This window comes from Columba livia, chromosome 1 (genome assembly GCF_036013475.1).
Source record: "Columba livia isolate bColLiv1 breed racing homer chromosome 1, bColLiv1.pat.W.v2, whole genome shotgun sequence".
Lineage (NCBI taxonomy): Eukaryota > Metazoa > Chordata > Aves > Columbiformes > Columbidae > Columba > Columba livia.
This window is the reverse complement of record NC_088602.1, coordinates 152,409,036-152,432,515: the sequence shown is the minus strand read 5'-3', so window position 1 is coordinate 152,432,515 and position 23,480 is coordinate 152,409,036. Positions and strand designations below refer to the sequence as shown.

The 23,480-nt window shown below is 41.1% G+C and overlaps 1 protein-coding gene across 2 annotated transcripts in view; it reads right to left on the bottom strand.

Moving 5' to 3' along the window:
• CHST11 (carbohydrate sulfotransferase 11) overlaps positions 1–23,480 on the bottom strand; it is a 179,651-nt gene that overhangs the window by 92,700 nt on the left and 63,471 nt on the right. For both annotated transcript variants that reach the window (XM_065038965.1, XM_065038973.1), the window contains exon 2: positions 7,979–8,064. In XM_065038965.1, the coding sequence (XP_064895037.1) occupies positions 7,979–8,064 (86 nt within the window). The remainder of the gene's footprint in view (positions 1–7,978; positions 8,065–23,480) is intronic.

Here is a 23,480-nt window from a genome sequence, read left to right as displayed (position 1 = left end):
ATCTTTTCCAGCTGACTTTTTTGCCCAGCCCTGTCTATACCCATGCGGTGCAGCCCAGCCAGAGGGAAGCGTGTTTCTCCTGTGCACCAAACCAGCGGTACGGATTGGACCGCAGCACCCGGCTCTTGTCACCTTACACACCCCCCATCCCCCAAAAACTTTGGCAAAGAGAAAACTTATTTGGAAAGCGTCCTTAAATAATCCGTGATCGATTTAACGATTTACACACCTGTACAAAAACTCTACAGGTGGAATTTCCCTGAATTTCCTTAGTATCCTAGCCTCAAAAGGCACACTGGCTTCTGCAGTCACATCTTCCAAGGGACAGTATTTTAACCTCACTTTGTCTGTGGTATTTACAGAGAAGCAACCCTGAATCTCTCTGCATAAAATGACAAGCAGATTATTGTATTTTTACTGAAGAAAGCTTTGGTATGGTGCAGCTAGTTACATTATTGAGGTTAATTTATATTGTACAGAGCCAAAAATTGAATGAATTATACATATCAATATTAGAGACAATATAAATGAATATTAGAGGTCAGTTTGTAGGAGTTGAGGTGCTACATCAGATAAAATAAGTGTGTAAAAATAAGACTAGGAGAATCTAATATCTTGAAAATAATTGCAAATTTAACACTGCCTTCTGTCTCTCCTTAATATTAAAGTTAGATAGTAAATGAGAATTACAAGTACCAATAGATAGGTTTTGTGTCTGTATTCTTTCATTTTCATATTGGGATACACTACAGACCTTCAGGGAAAGAGAGTTTGCAGCTGGGCTCTCTAGACTAAAAGAGATCACCTGGCCCTGTTGCAAGTGGGCTATGAGTTCTGCTGCACAGAGTCAAGAAACCTCTTTGATAACAAAAACTACAGGGGGGTAAAACAAGGCAAATCTTTAAAGAAACACAGTTGCTACCCCTCACGCAATGGAGAAAGCTGCCCAAAAACTACTTGTCCCACAAATAAGCAAGAGGCTACAGTTTACAAGGCCTAGGCTGAGATTATTGGGGTACAGCTATCTAGCCGGTGATGCCGGAGTGCTTGTTAAAGCACAGACAGAAAAGATGCAATTGGCCTTTGCAGAAGCCGGCGTCAGAAATCCATCCTCATCACACCTATTTGCAAAGCCACATATTCTTTCACTGCCCTTTGCTTCCTCATCCTCCAAACTATCACATCCACCTGCATTTTGAGGCACGATTATCTGAAGTTTTCTGGTATATTACTTTAAAGTGAGGAGGAGAAAGGAAAAAAACAAAAGGAACTTAACAGAGAGAAAGAGAGGCAGGAGCCTCATTTAAACATTACTCAGTTCTGAGCAAGCATTTGACTGAACCAACATGGTTCAGGTCACCAGAGGCCCGATTTGGAGACAATTAAACACAAAAAGCCTCGTTGATGCTGAAGAGCACCAGGTCAGAGCGCAGGTCTTCTCTCCACTCAGCTGCCCAAGTGCTTGTCTGACAGGGAGTCCACACATTGCATACAAATATCCAGTTTTGAAAGCTGTGTTACCCTCCTTCCCCTCCAACACATACAACCCTTTGTTTTTGGCCACGTCTCCTATATTATTCAATCTTTCTTCTCACACTTTTACGCTTCCTGAAAGCCTTTACATTGAAACTTATATGCTTTTGAAATAATAAAATATGAGTCAAGGACTAGAGAAATTAAAAAGAGATGTCTAGGCTGCTTCTTTTTCTATCAGGGAAATCTGAGCTATTTTGAGTGATGACTGTATTTTTTTTTCATTTCATGCAGGTAAGAAGTCTTTATTAAACACAGGTGCCCAAAAATTCATCCTAATGCACTGCAGTAACTTGATGAGCATGTCCTGGGGATAATTCTGGCTTTGAGTGCTAGTAGTTCCTGTACATACTTGTCTGAGTAATTCCTCTTGACTTACAAACACATCCATCATGTCTCAACAAATGATCTATGAGGCACACTGTACCTGAAACCCTTCTCTCCCCAAGTCATTTCCCCAGCATCTAAAACAGGCTCTTATCATTAGTAATCAGTAATTAATACCAAAGCATTCTCACTAGTGCAATTTTTCTGCTAAGGTTAATGTAATATTTCATTCCAGGCCAGCTGCTGTTTTACGACTTCTAAGCACGACAGTAAGTAATGTCTTTGCATAAGAAGTCATCCATGGAGTAAATCAATTAGGTCCTCTTTCTCCTCTTTCATCAGCAGGCACTTTGCTGCAGCAAGGGAGGCTAATTACTTATAAAGTCCTTGTTAACCAACAGGAGTATGTACCCAAAGTTTGGCATTGTACTTTGACATTTCTTCCCTATGTCTCCATTCTGCATCTTGTCCATTAAGGAGTTTTTAATCTATGATCAAATACTGTGATTGCGACCTGCACCACACTCTTATTATCTGCATAGATTTGCCTACAAACATCAGCATTAATAACACAACATATGTTTTCAGTATTGGTAAAACTTTTGAGCCACTTCTCCCCCTCAACAAGGGCACATATGTATTTATGACTATTCATCTGAGTTGCAAAGCACCAATAAATTCTAATGTATTGTTCTTTAGATAAACCGCAGTATTTCTCACACTCTAAATTCCACATCGGGACATCTGCATTGGTGTCTCAAGGAGGAAATTCAGCACTCAGAACATACACTAAAAATAAAAATAAAAATAAAAATAAAAATAAAAATAAAAATAAAAATAAAAATAAAAATAAAAATAAAAATAAAAATAAAAATAAAAATAAAAATTAGTGTATAGCACTGGTGTATATTGCTGATGTAATCTTCTCGTCTCACTGAAAATGGCAAGTAACTTTGGAGACCTATGTTTTTTCCCTCCTTTTGATGGATATAGTAATTGTCTGATATCTCAGGCTCTTGTTGTCTGATGTAGCTGGTGACACATGTAGACAGATGTCTGGCTCAGGAAGCTCATGACCAATGGATTGTTGGGCACTGGCAGAATATCATGAGTTGCTTATCCTTCTTGTAGTCTGTCCTGGTCACCCGCTGCAGGAGACAAAACACCAGGTGAGCTGGACCTTTCATCCTACTCAATGGCCTCTCCTTTGGTTCTTGTGTTTCTAAGAATGAGAAGCAGTAGCATACAGAAGCAAACTGCACAGTGCCCAGTGCCTCAGGATCACCAAGGGTAGAAATACCAGGTTTCAGGCGTTTGAACCTTTGATTCAAAGTGTCGTAGACAATGCCTATATAGAGCTCAGACCACAAACCTCTGCCCAGGAACCAGTACAGTTGCCCAGACTCATCTTAGTGAGTGGAAATCAACTGAAGATAGGAAATCACCAATGCAGATGAAAAGTAAATGATGTGGGGTGAACTAGGTGATGTTCACTGATGTTATCCAGGCAACCTGAGCCACAGATAATCACACAGCAGCTCCCAAAAAGGAGCATTTGTGGCCTGAGGTGACTGAGGATGTATGAACACTGTCTGCAAGGCAACAGCTCACTTTCTTCCCTTCACCTGGTGGGAAGGAGGGGAGAAAAAAAGCAGAAGTAATAAAAGGGTCATTTTGGAATGACTGCTCCAAACCAGCCCAATACAATTTCACAAGACAAATTTAATGAGAGGTCCATAGCTCTGACTCACCAGATTTAGCAAATAGCCAGACATTCTGGCTCCAGCTACACCAAAAGCAGCCACCTGGAAATACATCTCCTCAACATAAAGAAATGTGTTTGAAAGGCCAAGTAAGAAAAGGCAAACAGCATGACCTTTAGTGAAACAGTCATGTGGAATCATGAATTAAAGTCAGGTAGTGTCAAAGTAGAAACTGAAACAAACTCATCCGTGGATTTGGATCCTAGTGGATACAGGACTGGATCTCTGCTTTGTTCCTCTCAGCAGTCTAAATAGTTAGATCAAACAATGATGCAGCCTGTATTTAATGAGAAGTAAGTGTTAATCTTGCCAATTAGAAGACCAATTCTAACGTTAAAGATGCAATTTCCCATTCCTCTAACATTTGGTCTATTTTGGTTTGTAACTCCTTGTAATTCAGTAGCACATTCATTGTACCAAACAGATCAATGTTAACCATTAAAGTGTGCAAGCCTCAAGGATGATGTTGCCAAATTCTGAACTGGTGACTCCAGTTCATTGGCTGATCCACAATTTTCCGTTATTTTGGGAGCAGTGGGGCTGTACACAGTCATGCAAATTACAGGACACAATCGTAGACATTGTCTTCTAAGAATATGTCTTGCAAATATTTGTTTACCCATATTCTTAAATTCCTGGGGTTTTGTATACAAAATAAAAATCCACCCAAGATAAAATGCAAGCTTATGCCACATTCCTGGAAGGCTCTTCATCTGTGTTCAGTTACATCTAGTTTTTCTCCTTTCCTACTTGCTGTGTGTTGAATCCTCTTTCTCCTTTCATTTACAACTGTGTGTGAAGGAAAATAGTTCTGCTTAACAGAGATCCAAATTGGCTTTTTAATAAACTCATTAAAGAAATGGTCTGTTTCAGCCCTCAAAATTTGCTGTAGGTGCCTCTGCACTTTATTACTAAATCTCTACCTGAAAATGAAAGGAAAAAAAACGTAATAGGGTCTCAAAGACCTGTTGCACACTGCTTGCCATGTATGCAGAGACTACAGCCTTGAAATCCACTTATTCAGTGTAAACCCAGTTCAGTTATATTGACTTTTCAATCCCTCATGGTATATTAGTGCTCATGAAATATCTTGCACTGAAAGCCCTAGAGAAGAAATCTTTTGTGCACAGACAAATGCACTTCCGATATTCTGCTCTATTACAACAGGCAAAAGAGCAAAAGCATTGTTCCAGACATTCAACTGAGACATAGGCTTTGTCATGGAGACTTTCCTAATTCAGTGCTATCTCTGCCCATTTATCCTCTCCATCTCCATCAAACGTAAGAACAATTATGATCAGTCCACTACAAATTTGACTACAATTCTAACATTCAGCTCCTACAAGCCACCAGAACACCCTTTCAGTCACTTCCATATCATTGCTACATACATCTGAATTTACTCAAGCCAAATCTTCCTTTCTGTTTTGGGATTTTTTTCTTTTTCCTTTTTCTTTTTTTTTCTTCTTCTCTTTTTTCCCTTCGCCCTTTCTCTTTCCTTTTCACAATCATTTTGCAAGCCAAAAAGAGATTCAAGAGACAAATGATGGCATCCGCAAACAAATCAAACAACTCCATAGAAGGAAATAAACCAGCCCAGGATCAGCAAGGCTGTTATATGTCAACAGAGTAAACATCCACAGCCGAATTCTCAGCTGGTATAAATCAACCTGTCTCCATCTGCTTTTACGAGGGCTGTGCAACCTGATGCTGAACATACACTAGAAAGAAACCATATTCATGTTAAACTACAGCATTTTAAATCTGAGAGAGTATGGACCCTATCTGACACCTATTTCAATCAATGACCAAAATCTCATCTCCCCTGACAGGGAACAGCCACAAAATCATGCACATGGACATATTAAATATTTAAAGTATCCTACTCTTAAAAAAATCAAAACTGCACCTAGCTTGCAGTAATCCAAAGCCACAGCTGCAGGGCAGCCATGGCCAAAGTCTGGTGTTTGAACTATACAGATTCCTTTGAACTACAAGGAGAAGCACAAATATCTGCTTGATCAGCTCTGCTGTTCCTCTGAGGCAGCTAATCTGAGTGGCAAAGAGCTCCTGTGGCAGCACACACAGCCATCAGTACCCAGGAGAAAAACATGAGTCCACAGCACCAGGAGTCCAACAGGTTCTGATGGCCAAGGGTTAAACATCTAACCAGTGTTTCCATTATCTCTATCAGTAAGAGAGACTTTGGCCAAAAATGTCTTCTTGCATATTTACTGTATGTTGAGTTCTGAGCTGACTTTACAAAAGGCTGATCACAAGTGCTTCAGCAAGGAACCGTGGAGAAAGATGGGGGGACCAGTCTCTGTCCTTCCACCCTCACAACTGCTAGTGAATTCTTGAGGAGCAAGCACCCTACTTCCAAAATATAGACCAGTGTCTTCTCTGCCACATTAAGAAAGGTGAAATGGACATATCTTTGGGCAAAAATGGAAAAAGAAAGATGACCCACATACTTGAAGCGATATTCTAGGAGTCATCTCCAGTCATCTTCTATGGCAGCCTCTACTCACTGCCTTTTCTTGTTACTGTTTTCCAAAAATGCATGCACTTGCTTGCCTGACAATGCCAGTCCCTCTGGGAACGAGTGCAGCATGCAAAGCCCCATCCAAAATGCAAACAATTATCAAGAACAACAAAAAACGAGAAAAACTAAAAACTTGGTAAGAACGGCTGTCACCAAGCTGTTAGAAACACTTCGGCGTAAAAAGTGTCATCTGCTTAGTACAACATTGGCTGCAAGAACTGCTGCGCTTCCTCAAACATTGACTTTTCTCGCTGCTTCGTCGGTGAGCCCAGAAAGGGATGCTAATGGTTTGCTTGGTCAGGACACACAGAAGGGAAGAAGCAGCAGTGAGGAGATGCCAGCTGCATCCCCTGCTTCAGAGAGCTCAGGAAACCTTCTCAGTTGTCAAAGCTTGCAAGGGCTCTGGTACTACAGTCCTTCCATGGATAGGTATGTTTCTTTTCTATGGGGTAGCCTTTAATGATGTTAAAGGGTGAAGAGGTTTTGGCTGACACACAGCAGAGCCCAGAGAGAATAATTAGCCAGCCCCTTTTCCCTTACCCACCCTTCTTGAGCATCTGCAGAGAGTCTTCAAATTTAACCTCCAAAGGCTAATACTTTTCCTCTGTAGCACTGGATTGTTCCTCTTCAGGGCTTTTACATGAACTTTCCATTTACACAATGCTAACTCCCATAATGGCCAATAAAGACCAGTATATTAGTATGATAAACTCATGTTCCCATCCATGCACAGAATTCAAATTGAATTAGAAAGTCAGCCTATATTCATAAAAACAACACTATTGAGCAAATGGAGGTTTACTGCACTTACATAACAGATATCCCATATCTTTGGGTTGTTGTCAATTCTTCCTATAAATACTTTAAATCACTTAGACTTCATTTTGCACACTATATAGTGAGTCTCTTCACAATCAAATAGTATTTAAACATTCACTGCCTTGTTAAATCTAACAAGTTAGATTTATTGGGATAGTCACTTCCCTTAATAGCCAATTTAGTAAACTCAATGTATTCATTGATGGATAAATATATAATAGGCAGTTGTTAAACCTTAATAAATATGTTTAATAGTCAGCTGGCATTTTCTCTCAATGGCAGCACTTCCTCTCGGCTGCCAACAGGAAATGCAGCTCCTGAATGTTCCAATTCAGATTCAGCCCATGCGTAGGGAATAAATTGATCCTGAGGAGTGAATGGGAGCATGAATTTCAGGTAGCTTACCTGCACAACTTATCACAAAAAGAATTCTGGCTGAGATTATCCTAAACTCCCATCAATACCGTCAGGTGTTTAAATAGCACACAGTGCAAGGAAGAGTACGAGCTATTGTGTTTGTCTAGACAAGTCATGAAACAGGACAGGAAGGGCAGCTGGCTACCTCAAAAGCATATAAATGATATTCGGGTATTATTACTGCAATTTACAGTCTTACCACGCTCCTTGTTTCATGTACATCATGTCGCATTCCTTCATCCCACCTTGCCACTGTGTGTTCATCCATTGACACTTAAATTATGATGCCCTGGCTCCTAGCTAGGTCTAAAAGGCACCCTTTTACGGCTTTTAGGCACCAAAGAAAAAATTTTAGAGGAGTCCACATCATTAGATGACTGAAAACCTTTAAAAATCCAGCCCTCAGCTCAAACTATAGAACTTTATGGCTAAACTCTACAGGTCCCAGGATCAGTTCTCCAAGCTAAAGGCAGCTACTGCATATAAATGAAGAAAACCAGACCAAAATACCTTCAGGACAGACTGTATTTGTACACTGGACTGGGAAGTTTGATCATTGCCACAAGACACTCACCTGGGTTGGATTATACAGTTCCTGGAGTGGGCTTCTGGATCCTTTCCGGCAGCAAATGTCCATCCCAAATGGATTTCTACGCATTACTGCAAGGGGAAATTGAAATAATTAATACAGGTTAGTAACATTGGTTAGCGGTAACACATTGCAATATCTACAGCAATAAAAGATTTTCTGACCGATCAGGGGATTCTAGACAGTGTTGTGTCTTAATTCATAGTTTTATTTTTCCTAGAAATTTTCCAAGAGCTAAATGCTTTATCTATTGTGGAAGTTAAAAACAAAACAAAACAAAACCAACAAACAAAAAAACCACCAAACCAAACCCAAACAACCAACCAAAACCAAAAACCAAACCAAAACAAACAAAAAAACCCTCTCTGGTTGCACTCTTAAAAAAGCTGTTATCCAACAGCTTCCAGCTTGGGTGCGCAAAGATTCAAGTACAGGGACCAAAGTGACCCAGTTATCAGCAGTACTAGGTACCTGCTTCTCTGAGCATCAGGGAGGAGTTGGATGGATTTTTATAAGCAGCGTATCTGAGAGGCAGCATTTGGGCCTCTCTCCACCTAAACACAGAAGTACACAGGAACCTAATATTAAAACATCTTATTCCAAAGCTTTTGGCCTAACTCTCTGCTTTCTCCTAGAACAAACACTCAGCAGTACACAATGCACATACAATCACTGCTGCACTTCTTGCTGCAAACTGTATTTTGCTCTAAATGTTGCAGCTGAATATTTGCCTGATCTGAAAACCAACATACACTACATTGTGCCAGTCGGAGACCAGCAGGTTTTCAAACCAAAGGCTTTGTCAAAGGTCTGACTGAGGAGCATTTTGGATGACAAAGCATTTCCAGGCAAGACCTTGATCTCAGCGTCAGCAGGCACAGAGATCATAAGTTTCAAGTCAGACCTTTGCTGTCTTAAACGTCTACATAAGAAGCCATTTGGCTCTGATCACAATCTATAGTCGTGAGGAAAACAAGATCATGCCTGTGCTTCTAATATCACATGGCTCACATCCCCCTCTGCAAACACTCCTCTGCCCCAGCTTGCTCCACTTGTTATCAGACAATCATAGAATCACTTAGGTTGTAAGAGACCCTCAGGATCATCAAGTCCAACCATAACCTAACTCTAGCACTAAACCATGTCCCTAAGAACCTTGTCTAAAAGCCTTTTAAACACCTCCAGGAATGGTGACTCCACCTCTTCACTGGGCAGCCTGTTCCAGTTCTTTAAAACCATTTCTGTGAAGAATTTTTTCCTAATATCCAATCTAAACCTCCCCTGGCACAGCCTGAGGCCATTACCTCTCATCTTGTCACTTGCTACTTGGGAGAAGAGACCAACACCCCCCATGCTACAACCTCCTTTCAGGTAGTTGCAGATAGCGATAAGGTCTCCCCTCAGCCTCCTTTTCTCCAGGCTAAACAGCCCCAGTTCCCTCAGCCGCTCCTCACCAGACCTGTGCTCCAGACCCCTCACCAGCCTTGTCACCCTCCTCTGAACTCTCTCTAGCACCTCAATGTCTTTCTTGTAGTGAGGGGCCCAAAACTGAGCGCAGGATTTAAGGTATGGCGGGACAATCAGATGCCCACATCAGGCATTGCAGAGAGGGGAGGTTTGTCTTGTCAAGGTTTAATTAAGACACAACAAAAAGGGAAGAAGAGATGTTCCTGCTGGGAATCCAAAGGCATTATGCAGAGTCAGGCATGCTTTTACCACGATTTGTAACCAGAAACCATTGAAGTGTCCTATAGCAGCAGTTCTGAGCTGCACCACTTGCAGACACGATATTGCCAGCATCAAGCCAAGAGTCGGAGAATACAGTCAAGTAATGTTTTAACAGACACGCAATCATGATTGATGCATCAAATAGTATGAACCACAGAAAATTGTATACAGTTCCAATCTGGAAACATAATAGATTTCTCCAGTCACTTCATATATATACGGGTCACTTCACATATATGCTTAGTAGACAAACTGGCTAAGTGTTTTGATTTTCTTCACAACTAGGCTAGTAATGTTATTAGAGGCTATAATTTTAATTTAGATGTTTAAAAACCTGATTGATTAACTTCCAAGTATTTTAGCCATGCAGTCAAGTATTGAGATTTCTTTGGTTTTGTGCTAATGTACATTTGAAAAGTTAACTTAGCAAGTGTTTAAAACATTTAAAATTTTAAAAAGGTTTTGCATGAGTAATGTCAGCTTCCAGTGTCTGGAAGTGGTTTTAGGACGAAAACACAAAAGTGAGGGTGTGAGGCATCCAGTTGTCGTTCTAACTACAAAGCTCCTGTCCACCCTGTCCCCATCTGGCATCCCCCTCCATACTCTTGTACCAGGAACTGGGTCCAGGGATGCTTTGAAAATCATTTTGTAGGGCACTCACCCTTACGAGAAATCTTTCCAAAATGGAGCCTTCCAAGTCAACAGCAAACCACATTGTTTCCATTTAAAACACCAGAGCAGGGGGAAAGGGAGACCGGAACATTTCAGTGTGCCCAGGTCATTAGACTGTGATTAACCAGGATCCTGAAACACTGATGCTTTGTTCCAAAATCAAGAGAATAATTCTAGTGTGGTGTTCCCTCGTTTATTACTTCACTTTTCATTTCCATTAAATACAGTAAACAGTAACATGCATAAATGTATCCCTTCCTGCTTCACTTAGCTAGCAGGTATCAACACAGCAACACTTTATATGCAGCACTAACAGCCATAAAGATTAAATTATTTGCACAACGTGCAAGGCTTGATTCCCAAATGTAAACAAACAAGAAAAAGCAACTGTCTCCCCAGCAAATGCTAAATGCTAATGTAGAACCTCAGTCACAGAAAGCATTAAATCTTTTTTATGATTCCCAGTATTACTTAATTGGTTTGTTTTTTTCAATAAAGCCTTTAGAAGAAGACTGTGGAGTTAGCATAGCAACACAGCACTTGGTTTCCTGTTTATCGGTGTCAGGAACAGCACGCCTTGATGCAGCTGTAGCAGCACCTCTCTGCACACCTGGAAAATACTTGTGCCTGGAATTTAACTGCAGCATCGAAATAAAGGGGAATATTCCCCTTCCCTCAGCAGAAATCCTACTCGCACCTTTGCAAAATTGTCCTTAGGTGGATAACTATAAGGAATGTTTATATATAGTTCAAAACACTTGCTGGCATGTCTGTGGACAAACTCACCTCTCAGGGCTTCTGCAACCTGTTTTCTACCGTCTCATTCATTATGTGAATGACACGACCTTTGGGGCCTGAATCTCATCTACAGCAATCTGCAGTAAGAAAACCGTAATATGGACGCTAACTGCAGCTATACTAATTTTAACACCTCTTTCACCAAGACGCTGTCACACTATTGTGATAGTGAAAATTTAAAAAAAATCAAGGCCTTTATCATCACGAAATCTTCTTATTAACATAGTAAATTTACATTTTATGGCTTGAGCTGATCTCCATACATAATTACAGTTAATTATAATCTAATGATAAGTATTGCATATGCATGGCTCCAAGAACTGATTAAAAGATCACATTCATGCACACTGTGTGAAGCAGCTGACAGCAGCATTTAATGCCTTTAATGACAAAAGAGTAGTATTAATATTGCAACTTCAGCAAAATCAGCAGTCCCCTGAATTTAATTGTGAGCAACTGAATGACTTGTTAGTTACTTAAATACAAGAGCTGTAAGAACAAGATCTTTCTTCCAGCTCTAGGAATGATTTGTCCAAAATGCAGTCTTAGCCCATCTTGCTAAAATCTGTGGAATCACTTTTCATTAATTGAATAGCAAGTCTGGAGAGCATCTTACTAGGCACCAAATTTTCATTTCTCAAGAGAGATAAACAGCCCTACTGAATGGAAGCTTATCAACGTAACACTGTGTATATACGCACAGGGAGAACGAGACTACATGTGCAGTCCTTAAATTAGTTCAGAACAGGAGCATCCATGCACAACTTCTAGAAAACCTTATTTACATCTGCTAGCACCAAGAGCAGGAATTTGACCTGTGAATTAAAGTGCACTGAGCATGAGAACACAACACTCATCAATCAAACCTTCCTCCAGTGTCTGTGCAGAAAAAAAAAAGGAGTCCAGAGGTTTTGCCGCAGTCTTGATCCATTAGATGGCTATGAATTAAAATGTAGATCCCTCAAATTAAAAACACGGTTTGGAAAGGTATGCTTTGGGAGCCTACCAAGTGCTTGCAGGTCATCATCCAGGCCAGATATCCTCCGAACCTCCTGCCACGGTCCAAACATCGATGTGTTTACAAGCATCTCCTCCCCAGGTCACCTGGGTGCTGAACCCATGATGGCAAAGGCAGGGTTACAAGTGACACATTAAATGCATATGGCAAAGCACCTACTAGATCTTGGCACCTATGAGAGGGGTGTCACCTCCACCTTGCATCTAGCTAAAAATGCAAGACAACAGCACCTAGAATAACAGGCACAGGTGGGGAGGGGGAACATGCAGGCAGGCAGGTATGGTATAAAGCCTTCATTTTTATGTGTGACATTTCTGAGACCGAAGGTCATTCACATGGAAACATGTGAACCAGGTTTAAGTTGTCACCTCTGTTTAGCAGAAGACGTTTATAATATACTTGTTAATCTAAAAAGACCCTGTCCCAGAATGGGAAACCTCTGATACTCCCACAGGATGAACAACGTCAGGAGAAAATACTAAAAAGAAGAAGCCACATCAATACAATTTCTGCCTTTTTCTATCAGGGGACGTAGTGGCACTTCTCTAGGGAGATTACTGGCCTGAAAAGGTATGTGAACACTGGGACTATTGAAAGTGAAGAAAAAGCAGGGAGAAAATCATAGGAACCAAGTCTCCTGAAGACTTAAAATCAAAAATGTGACCTTCTCACAAAGTGTCAGAAAGGCACACAAAATAATTTCTCGCAAACCTCCATGGGATCAAGTCACAGAGAAGACTCTGCTGAAGAGACATAATTGCGACTTCCTCCGCGGGACTTAGAGAGACAAACAAAGTGACATTTCAAATGTCAGGTGTGTGCATTCGGCAGCCGCCTATATTCACTACCACCCTACAATTCTGTGAATGTCAGAGGCTCCCATTTCCAAGACTTCTGTAGAATAAAAGTTCCCCAGCTGCTATCTGGCAACTATTTCCTACTCAGTAATACTCAATTTACATTGCTTGGGCTATTCTAATTACTTGCAAGATAACAAAAAACAAATGTAAAAACTTTACCTCTGTTCACTGCTTCTTAAATTAACTGTCTCATATTACAAATATTTGAGAAGAGTTCTGAGGACATATTAATATTTAATTTTTCATTACATTGGTCCTAAAGTACAAAGACAAAATTCCCTAATACAGCATTGCTTAAAGCTGATATACATAATTCATTCCACCTATTTGGGATACAAGTCATCCCGCTGAGGAAAAAGTATGCATTGGCAGCAGTATGTTGAGACTCCCATTGAAGATGGGATCCCATTCTTGTTTTAAAGAAAAAAGCTAGAGACAAGTTAAATATATTTCTTTTTCAGTCTGATTTATCTTCCTTTTTGAACTGACTTCTGAAAAACGACAGCACTCTGCCTGCTTCTTTTGGTTGAAGTACATTGCTTTCCAGCTAACACTGCTGTTCAACTGCCCCTAATTTCAGGCCAGGTTTAATACTTTCCAGCAAAAAACAGGTACATAACCCAGTACCTTTCTCCTAGAGCAACCTTAAATAACCAGATTAGGGCTGAACATTCACCTAAACATCCCCTATATCCAACCTAGACAGAAAAATCAGTACCGCTTGGCCCAGGTGAGATAGCAGCATCAGAACAATTACATCTTCGGCATCTCTAGCTATGTTTAAACAAGCTACTGCCCTCAAACATCCTGAATTTTTAAAGCAAAGTAAGAATAATTAATTATGCCCATACTGAAAGTTTAGAGATTGTCTTCAGCTAAAGATTTGGACATGGTTTGTCTTCCAAACTCTCACATAGACTTCTGCTATGACCCCACAGCAGCACAGAAAATTACTGCTATTGGATACATACCATGAAACATTGAAATACACATTCAAATACTACGCTAAACACCTTTTCAGAGACACTAAGACATCCATAGTTCAATCATAAGCATATACCTGCAAATGATATTATAAAACTACTGCTCCATCTGTATTGGCAACAATTACACTCAGGGCAAACTGAGCTCAGGGCAAAAAAAAGCAAGGCTCAATTTGACAGTTTTTTGCACATGCAGCACTTTCTGGGAGTTATTGAAAAACATCTGAACGACAATGCAGTCAGTGGTCCCAGCCAGCACAGGTTCATGAGGGTAAAGTCCTGCTTAACAAACTTAATTTCTTTCTATGACAAGCTTACCCACTTAGTTGACCAAGGCAAGCCTGTCACACAGAGGGTGTGATCTTTTTGGATTTCAGTAAAGCCTTTGATACTGCCTCTCACAGTATCCTCCCGGACAAGATGTCCATCATACAGCTGGTAAACACACAATCCAGTGGGTGAGCAACTGGCTGACGGGCTGGGCTCAAAGGGTCTAGTAAATGAGGCTATGTTGGGCTGGCGACCAGTCACCAGTGGGGTTCCAAAGGGATCCATCTTAGGGCCAGTGCTCTTCAACGTCTTCATAAACAACTTAGTCTCAGGATTTGAGGGAATGATAAGTAAGTTTGCCAATGACACTAAACTGGGAGGAGCTGTCAACACTTTCAAGGACAGAGGTGCCCTGCAGAGGGATCTGGACAAATTGGAGAACTGGGCAATCACCAACCGCATGAAGTTTAACAAGGGCAAGTGCTGAATTTTGCACCTGGGACATGGCAGCCCTGGCTGTACATACAGACTGGGGGACGAGATGCTGGAGAGCAGCTCTGCAGAAAGGGATCTGGAGGTTCTGGTCAATGGCAAGTTGAACATGAGCCCACAATGTCCTGTGTGCATCAAGCACAGCATTGCCAGCCGGGCAAGGGAGGTGATTGTCCCGCTCTGCTCTGCACTGGTGCGGCCTCACCTGGAGCACTGCGTGCAGGTCTGGGCGCCACAGGATAAAAAGGATATAAAGGTATTGGAGAGTGTCCAGAAGAGGGCTTCAAAGTTGGTGAAGGGTTTGGAGAGGAAACTATATGAGGAGCAGTTAAAGTCACTTGGTTTGTTCAGATGAGAGAAGAGGAGATAGAAGGGAGACCTCATGGTGGCTACAGTTTCCTCACAAGGGGAGGAGGAGGAGCAGGGGCTGATCTCTTCTCTCTAGTGACCAGTGACAGAACCTGAGGGAATGTCAGGAAGATGTGCCAGGGGAGGTTTAGCCTGGACATTTGGAAAAGGTTCTTCCCCCAGAGGGTGGTGGAGCACTGGAACAGGCTCCCCAGGGAGGTGTCACGGCCCCAAGCCTGACAGTGTTCAAGAAGAGACTGGACAAGCCGTCAGACACATGGTGTGAACTGTGGGGTTGTCATATGCAAGGACAGGAGTTGGACTTGATGATCCTTGCGTGTCCCTTCCAACTCAGGACATTCTATGATTCTATGATTCTTGAAGCATGAAAATACTCAGGGTAAAGTTGAAGTAAGTGACCCTCAGAAGCAGCCCTTTTCTAAAGCACGTCAGAGACTCTTGGACTGATTTTTTTGCAATTTGGAACACCCTGTCCACATAACTTTCAGACTCTTGGTTAAAATAATGCTGAAGAAGCTTGTCATTAGTAACAAGCCCGTTCTGCTTCAGGAAAACAAGCCTTCCATAATAATTGACAACAAGCTGCTCTGCAAGAGTTCAGCCAACTCCAAACTGCAGACAAAATCTGAAACTCAGTGACAAAGAGACTACCTCATTTCAAACTTCATTAAAATTCCTGTGCTCCCTTCTACAGACTAATCAGGCTAAGGATACCAAATGGTATGAAAGGGTTAATTTTTAATCAGCAACTGGGAGCATGAGGAGTGAATGCAAATGCTGTCACCCAGCAGTGGCTCCAGAGCCTGAGTACGGAGACTTTTACATAGCTCTCCCGGCAATGATTTATGAACACTAATCCTTCAGCAGCGGTTCACAAAGATCCACGGGCTGATAACATCTTGTGACATCTGGGGCCTTGTGCTTTGCTGCTTTCAGCTCAGGATTTTAGACTAATTTATCAGTCCTTCATCTGGAGACCACAGGTACAAGGATTTATGACTAAACTCTTGTCTGGCCTCTTTTGTTTTCTTAAGGCAAAACTGCAGGTTTCTTTGATGGAGCTTGTGAGATCTATTTTTAGAAAGTAAAAATCAGATTAGGTATTGTATATGACCATGCCAAAGTCTTAAATGCAGAGAAGGAAGTAATTCTTATTCCCTACATTAACGAAGAGCCAGATTTTTTGCCTTACACTAGATACTGACTAGAAACACAGGGTTTTACTCAGCATGAGAAACAACCAAAACCTGTAGCCAGAGCACCTTACCCTCTTTCACACCTCCCTGCATCACAGACAAACCAGAGACCCTACTGAGGAGAGTGCTGTACATACATAGCAAAGAAACAATCCCAAAATCTGGATGTTTTAGAGCCCCACCTAAGGAACGGGGATGCTAGATTTTAGTTAGCAATACTGATTCATTGATTCAACATGTCCATCCTACCCTCCCCTGATGTTCCCACTCCTACTCATGTACCAGGGGGACATACTAAAATAAGACTGTAGATGGATACCAAAAAAGTGAAGGATGAAAAACAAAGAAGAGGTCACATCTTAGTGAAATAATTAAAGCTGAGATAAGCAGCAAAGTCACTAGTTATGGGACCAAGGACCAGCACAGTAACAGTCCTCAGTTCACAGATCAGACAAACAGAGGCAAAGAGGTTAAAAACTTCCACAAAGTAAAGTAGCTGCTACAGACTAAAATGATTTTCGGAAGCAAGATGTCTATTCTAAGTGACTCATTTAAGCTTCTACAATTAACAGAGCTGCAGCTGCAGAGACGGGTCACCCCACGTGCCTCTGGAAGTATCTCACCTCCTCTCACCAACCAGCTAGCCTAGGTGGGTCGATGGTTGAAGTTACATGAAATAAATCCTGGCACGGCAAGGAAATGAATCTTAACATTTGTTTCTAAGCTCTAATCACTAATTATGAAGGTTGTAAATGCCTTCCAAAGAATAGAGGGATGTTTAATTACTTTTTGCTTTAGACAGATTTCTAGAAATAAATTTGTATTTTATCCTGTTTGTTCTCAGATTAGCATGGGGATGGGTTTAATTGGGCACAGTGGGGAAGTTAATATCCTTGGGTGAAATTATGCAGAGACTTAGATCCTTGGCCACCCTACGGACATTGCATGTGGCATAAATTAGCACAACATCTTTCCTGTTAATGAACAATGAGCAACTTTTTTCCAGTAATTTTTTTTTTTTTTTTTTTAATGTTAATCCATATGGAATTTCTTCAGAAGTCTCAAGAAATTACCCGCAGGCCTAAATCAAGAGACTTTTCCACAGGCTTTACTTCTCACAGGAGGAGAGCTCTGTTTTGTTTATCACACACAGGCATACACTGCTTTTGATGCAGTAAGTTTTTGTGGGTGCAAACTACAAACCGTATTAGACTTGGTCAAAACTTTTCTGATACAGCCTTGTTTTCTCTGGCACAAAATGCAGATTTGGGGGTACCAAAGTACTTCACAGGTCAGTTCTGGATGGATTGCTGACCACCTCAAGCTGCCTGCTAATCTCTGTGCATGTCCTGGTTTACACCATCCATCAGCAAAGCCAGATGTCCCAAAATGTTGATCAAAATGGTTTATTTCATTTCCAGAACTATTTCTAAGTCTTTGTAAATAAAAAACTCTTTTAAAAAAATTTACCATTCACATCAACTTAACAAATTCTTTGTTCCCTTTTTTCTTGTATTTTTTTCCTCTCAAACACATCTTTCTACAAAGGAGGTAAGAAAATAAGGAATTGTGACCAACTTTAACTATATGTATTTGACAAACAAACATTCGTATTATGAATCTGCATGAAGGAACACTGTGGATTCAGTCTATCAAAATACAAAGCAAAGCTCTCTTTCTGGACATCACACTTTTTCCTACTTTTTGAGTAGAAGTTAGCCATGCGTTCTGCAAAACGAGACTGCACTAATCTCAGAAGTTTGGAAAAATTCTAGTGAAGCTTACCCGCTTTCAAACATGCCTCCCTCCAACTTCTAGATATTCACTGTAACCACATCAGCAGGCACATCTGCTGCTGGGTTTTCTTTACAGCAAAGAGCTGAATGCTCTACTCTGTTCCTCTTATCAGCCTAGACTTCTAGCCTGTAGATAGTTGGCTATATCCCATCTCTCTGATGCAAGTTCAAATGAAAACTGTGTAGATGTAGGTCCAGGGGAAAAAAAACCTACATTTGCATTGTCATAAAATAGTGAGAAACTACATTTCTTTTTCTGTATTTCCGGCTACTTTCATTACACTGTCAGTACCAGTCTACTTAACAAACATGATGCATGAGCTTGCTCAAAGAGAAAGAAAAAAAGGAAAAAAAGAAGGAATGAGAGAAAAACCTTTAAAGGATGAAGGTTTCTTTAGAAAGCTGTAATTTTAAAAGCGTTTATCTTGAATCATGGTCAAAATGAGAATGACAGCTGCTGCAGCTGCAGCCTATTTGAGCTACTGTTTCTTTGCTGTTCTTCAACAGATGTGCATTGAAGATGAAACACAAAATCACATTTGCTATGGATAGACTCTAACGTACAGTAAGTCTTCTCACGAGCCAAGCAGAACGGAAAACAGAGCTGCAGCAGTCATTTTAACCCAGAGCAATGAAAGGTTCAAACTTTTGGTCTCCGTTTGAACTTCAGGCAGAAGTATTGCACAGACACAGATGCACACCTGACCTGACACAAACAGAAATCAACTGCCGCAAGTGCTTTCTGTCTTAGAGACAAGTCCAGATGGATCAAGATTTACCACCTCTGAAGCAGTGCCCCTGGTATTTTTAGTGTGATCACATCCTTCTGATACTTTACTGTGATTTCTGAACAATAATTTTCTTTACAAAAGAGAATCACTAAACAATTTGATAAGCAGGAAAGAAAGTATGAAATCCTGCAGTAATCACTTCCAGAGCAGTCACTCATTATGGCAAAGAGGATTATGACTGCAGCTTGTTGGATAAGCAGATGAGCCCTTACAAATTAAGGATGCTACTTCCTTGGAAATGCAAAGGCCAAATGCTGATATTAAATGGAAAAAAAGTACCACAGACAGTAAAGGCCTCGTTCTGAGAGTTGCAAAACGTCCGGACTAATAATTAATACACAGCTGGGCTTTGCCGTCTTATTCCCAGAGTTTACTCTGTTTAATACTTCTGAACTCCAAGTAATCCCAAAGTACGGAGACCCAATCTGCTGCTTTGCAATATCTTTTACTTTCCCAACAGCTGGTTATCACCTCAGCTGACCGGGATCGGGGCAGGTTTAGGGTCTGCAGAGCACGGCATCGGACCATGGAAGCTCTCCAGTGCTCCCGCCTTCTCCCAGCAGGATCTGTACATCCGTACGCGGAGGCTGGGAAGCTGCTTTCACACACTCTTCTCTCGCTGTTAGCAAAGAGCTGTACACAGATAATATTGCTTTCAGATGTAAGAATCCCCTCATGCGGCAGATTTGAAACATTCCAAACCACAGATCCTTCAAAACATTTTACATATGAATAGGACATTGTCAGCTCCCTCAGACCCAGGCTGTACTTCACCACACAGAAGAGTAAAATACACATTAGCACTATAAAACTTGATCTCAATTAGCATAATCTGTATTTCCATTATAGAGCCCAGCTTTACAGACAACCTCGGGTGATGTACTGAGCACTCTGGGTCTGTCTTTCTCTAAGAAGAAATTCCCCAAACACAAGAAAACCATTCAGAGTGGTGAATGTATGAGCTTCCAGTGCCTGCTTATCTTTCAGTGGTTCTACTCCCTTCCTCTATCTCCTGCCATTGCTCCCATCGTTTCAATGAGTTCAGTTAAAACCTTCTGATGCACTTTATCTACAGCGAGGAAATGCAGTCATGCCTCACACATACCCGAGTGGATGGGCCAAGCATGCCAACTCCATATCCAAGAGGAAAAAGAAGTCAATGAGGAAAGATCTTTCTCTGATTTTACTTCCAATGAGTACATTTAAAGGAGAACCAAACCAGGTAGCAGTTGCAAAAGACACATTTTCTGGAATTGCTACCAAATAGGATGTTGTATCGACTACGAATTTTAAATTGACTGAGACTCTTCCTCCAAATAGTATGGACATGCTATACAGCATGAGATAGTAATATATGAGGCCACCTTTCCTTAGCTTTCTTCTGCATTAAACAGGAATGAAGGAATCTCACAGTATTTCAAGGCTTAGTTTCCGAGCCTCCAGAATCCTGGATATGTATCTGGCCTTTATTGATAATAATAACATCATAATTAGCATGCAAAATAATAAAATTTGGGTTCAGCCACTGACAGCCTGCCAAACACACTGTGAAATTTCTAGTAATGCTGCAGCTGGTGAAAAAAAAAGTATCTAAAATACAGGATCACTCTGACAGTACAACTCTGAAGGAGATGGATACCGAAACAACTAGACAGAATCAGGGACTTAAATTTCTTTCCACAGGAAACAAATTCTGTTCTCACACTTCTAAGGTCCCAAAAAAGAGAGGGATAGAAAGAGCAGGAGAGAGAAAGAAAAGGAAAGTATCCTTTCCATAAGACTTCTCTAAAACAAAGCCCAATTAAGCTGTAGTTCATCTTTCAAAGAGACAGCTCATCTTCTTTCTAAATTTGCCATGAGCAAGAAGTCCACCTTGGGAAACTGATTTGATGTCAAATTCTCCTCCCTAGATATACTCTTTTGCTAATCTGAATTGAACTATCTTCACCTTCCAGACACTGGATCTTGTGGTGCATTTGTCAGTGCCTTATGGCCTCAGCTCTCTTTTCCCTGCAGGAACCTACATGTTGTCATCAAGGCATCCCTTAACTTTCCACCATACTGTGGCAAGCTTTCTAGGAAATTCTTCACTTTGCTTGCTTTCTTCTGAACATATTTCAAAGGTGACACCACAACTTGCTGAAACCAGGGTGCCCTTCTGTGACACAGCACCACAGCAAAGGCTGTGGCAGGATCCATATGATGACCAAGTACAACCTCCCTTCTAGAATAACAGGATGTCCTGAGTTGGAAGGGACCCATAAGCATCAAGTTCAACTCCTGTCCCTGCATATGACAACCCCACAGTTCTCACCATGTGTTTGAGGGCTTGTCCAGTCTCTTCTTGAACACTGTCAGGCTTGGGGCTGTGACACCTCCCTGGGGAGCCTGTTCCAGTGCTCCACGACCCTCTGGGGGAAGAACCTTTTCCTAACGTCCAGCCTAAACCTCCCTTGGAACATCTTCCTGCCATTCCCTCAGGTTCTGTCATTGGTGGCCAGAGGGACAAGATCAGTCCCTGTCCCTCCTCCTCCCCTTGTGAGGAAGCTGTAGCTGCCATGAGGTCTTCCCCCAGTCTCCTCCATGCTGAACAAACCAAGTGACTTCAGCCGCTTCTCATACACCTCCCCCTCCAAACCCTTCACCAACTTTGTGGCCCTCTTCTGGACACTCTCCAATAGCTTTCTGGCTCTATGTTGCACCTTACCTGTGCCTGGGTGGAGCAGCCAGGTCAGCTGGGGAACCAATCATACCTTTTTCGGACCTCCTCTCAACAGAAGAGGGTCCCCTACTTGGTAAGCGTCACCTAGAATTTACTCCTCAATACACAAAACCTTACTAAAATTACTGAAATTGGGCTGCCACCCAAGTCACACAGAATCACAAGTCACTAGGTAATCACAATTCTGTGTTAAAGACTTGCTCTCTTCCTCCTCTCCATTTACCATTGCCCTAATTTCTGCACCCTCTGTAAACCTGATCAATAACTGTTTTGTTCTGGATGATAAATTAGAACATTTAACTAGTGTCAGCCCAGAATGTGGTCCCTCAAGGATCCCATGGGAAATGTATCAGCTTAGTGGTGTTTTCCCAGTTATAACTATTTCTACAAACTGTCAAACATTTTTAAATTATGTCTGCCAGATTGATATGCATTCACTTGCCAATTTAACGTTTGGTTTATTCAGTCCCAAATGCACCTGTGTAGGAAAAATACCGACATTCAAATATTGCATCTTTAAAACAACAAGGGTCATCAGCTTAGAGAATTCATCCTGAAACATTTATTTGTGAAAAAATTTTAGGTTAGTTCTCTATCTTTAACATTCCAAGGCTGCAGAAAAGGCTTCTGTGGTATGTTACAGTCTTGCTTCGCTCTCAGCTCTGCATGGGTTAATTTTATCACAAGTTCTTGAAAGCTGAAACAGCAAAACTGCATCTTAATTGAAAATATTTTACACTTTCAGCTTAAAAATATAAAGCAGGAAAAAATTACAGGTTAAGTGATGCTTTCTCAAGCCACAGAGTTGAGTGGCAGATAGGACTGACCTGGAGGAAGCAATTTCAGAAGACTGATGCTTTTGGGGTAATTCTTATGTTTTATGCTGAAAACTTCATTTGTCATCATTAAATATTAATTGGCCACTACCAAGGAGGCATATATAATAGCTGTGTTAAATAATAAAACCCAACAAGCGAAAAAAAAACTGATCTGATCTCACGTTTACAATCAGGAGTTGCCATGTATTACTCCTTTCCAAGTTGAGATAAATCATCTCAGCTTCATGAACTCGAAATACATCTCTGTCCTTCTACATGCCTGGGAATTACACCTGAGCTGTTTACAGTGAAAGAAAGATTTACTGAGATTGACTGCTTGAGTCTTCAGCAGGCAAAGCAGTCAAAGTAGTTTATTCGGCTGGGAAGGATACCATTTGCGTGCATAGGTGCAGCCATTCATGCAGGTATGATATGAGTGACTATATTACGTCCATACATGAGTGAATATAAGCATGCACTATTGATGTTGACATAGCACACCAGTGTTTTACCCACCACCAGATGCTGGTATTTCTCTATTCTGTAATTACTTCAAGAGCTGCAACATGCTGCATCATGTTTTACTGTTCAAATGCAACAATTAAATGACAGTTTATTTTGGTTTCTCCTTTCTATTCTCTGTATTTTGCTCCTATCTATTTCATTACAGGGTTCCTAGGCTGAAAGCTTAAGTAATACTCAGAGAAAATGACAATGCAAATTTATCACCTAATAGTAGTCTCTAATTTAATAACCCTTTTTTTCCAGAACACACCGCTTTTCAACTCTTCTATTTAATCCAGCTCTTGACATAATATTTTTCTGTCAAAATCTATTCTGTTTTTCTGAAATCTTTATCCTCCCTGGCCTTTTCTTCCCCCACCCCAACTATTCCCTTTGGCGCTCTGCTGCTGCCCCCACACACCCTTACCAGTCTTTTAGGCTCATTCCCTGCTAACCATTTCTCTTCCCTC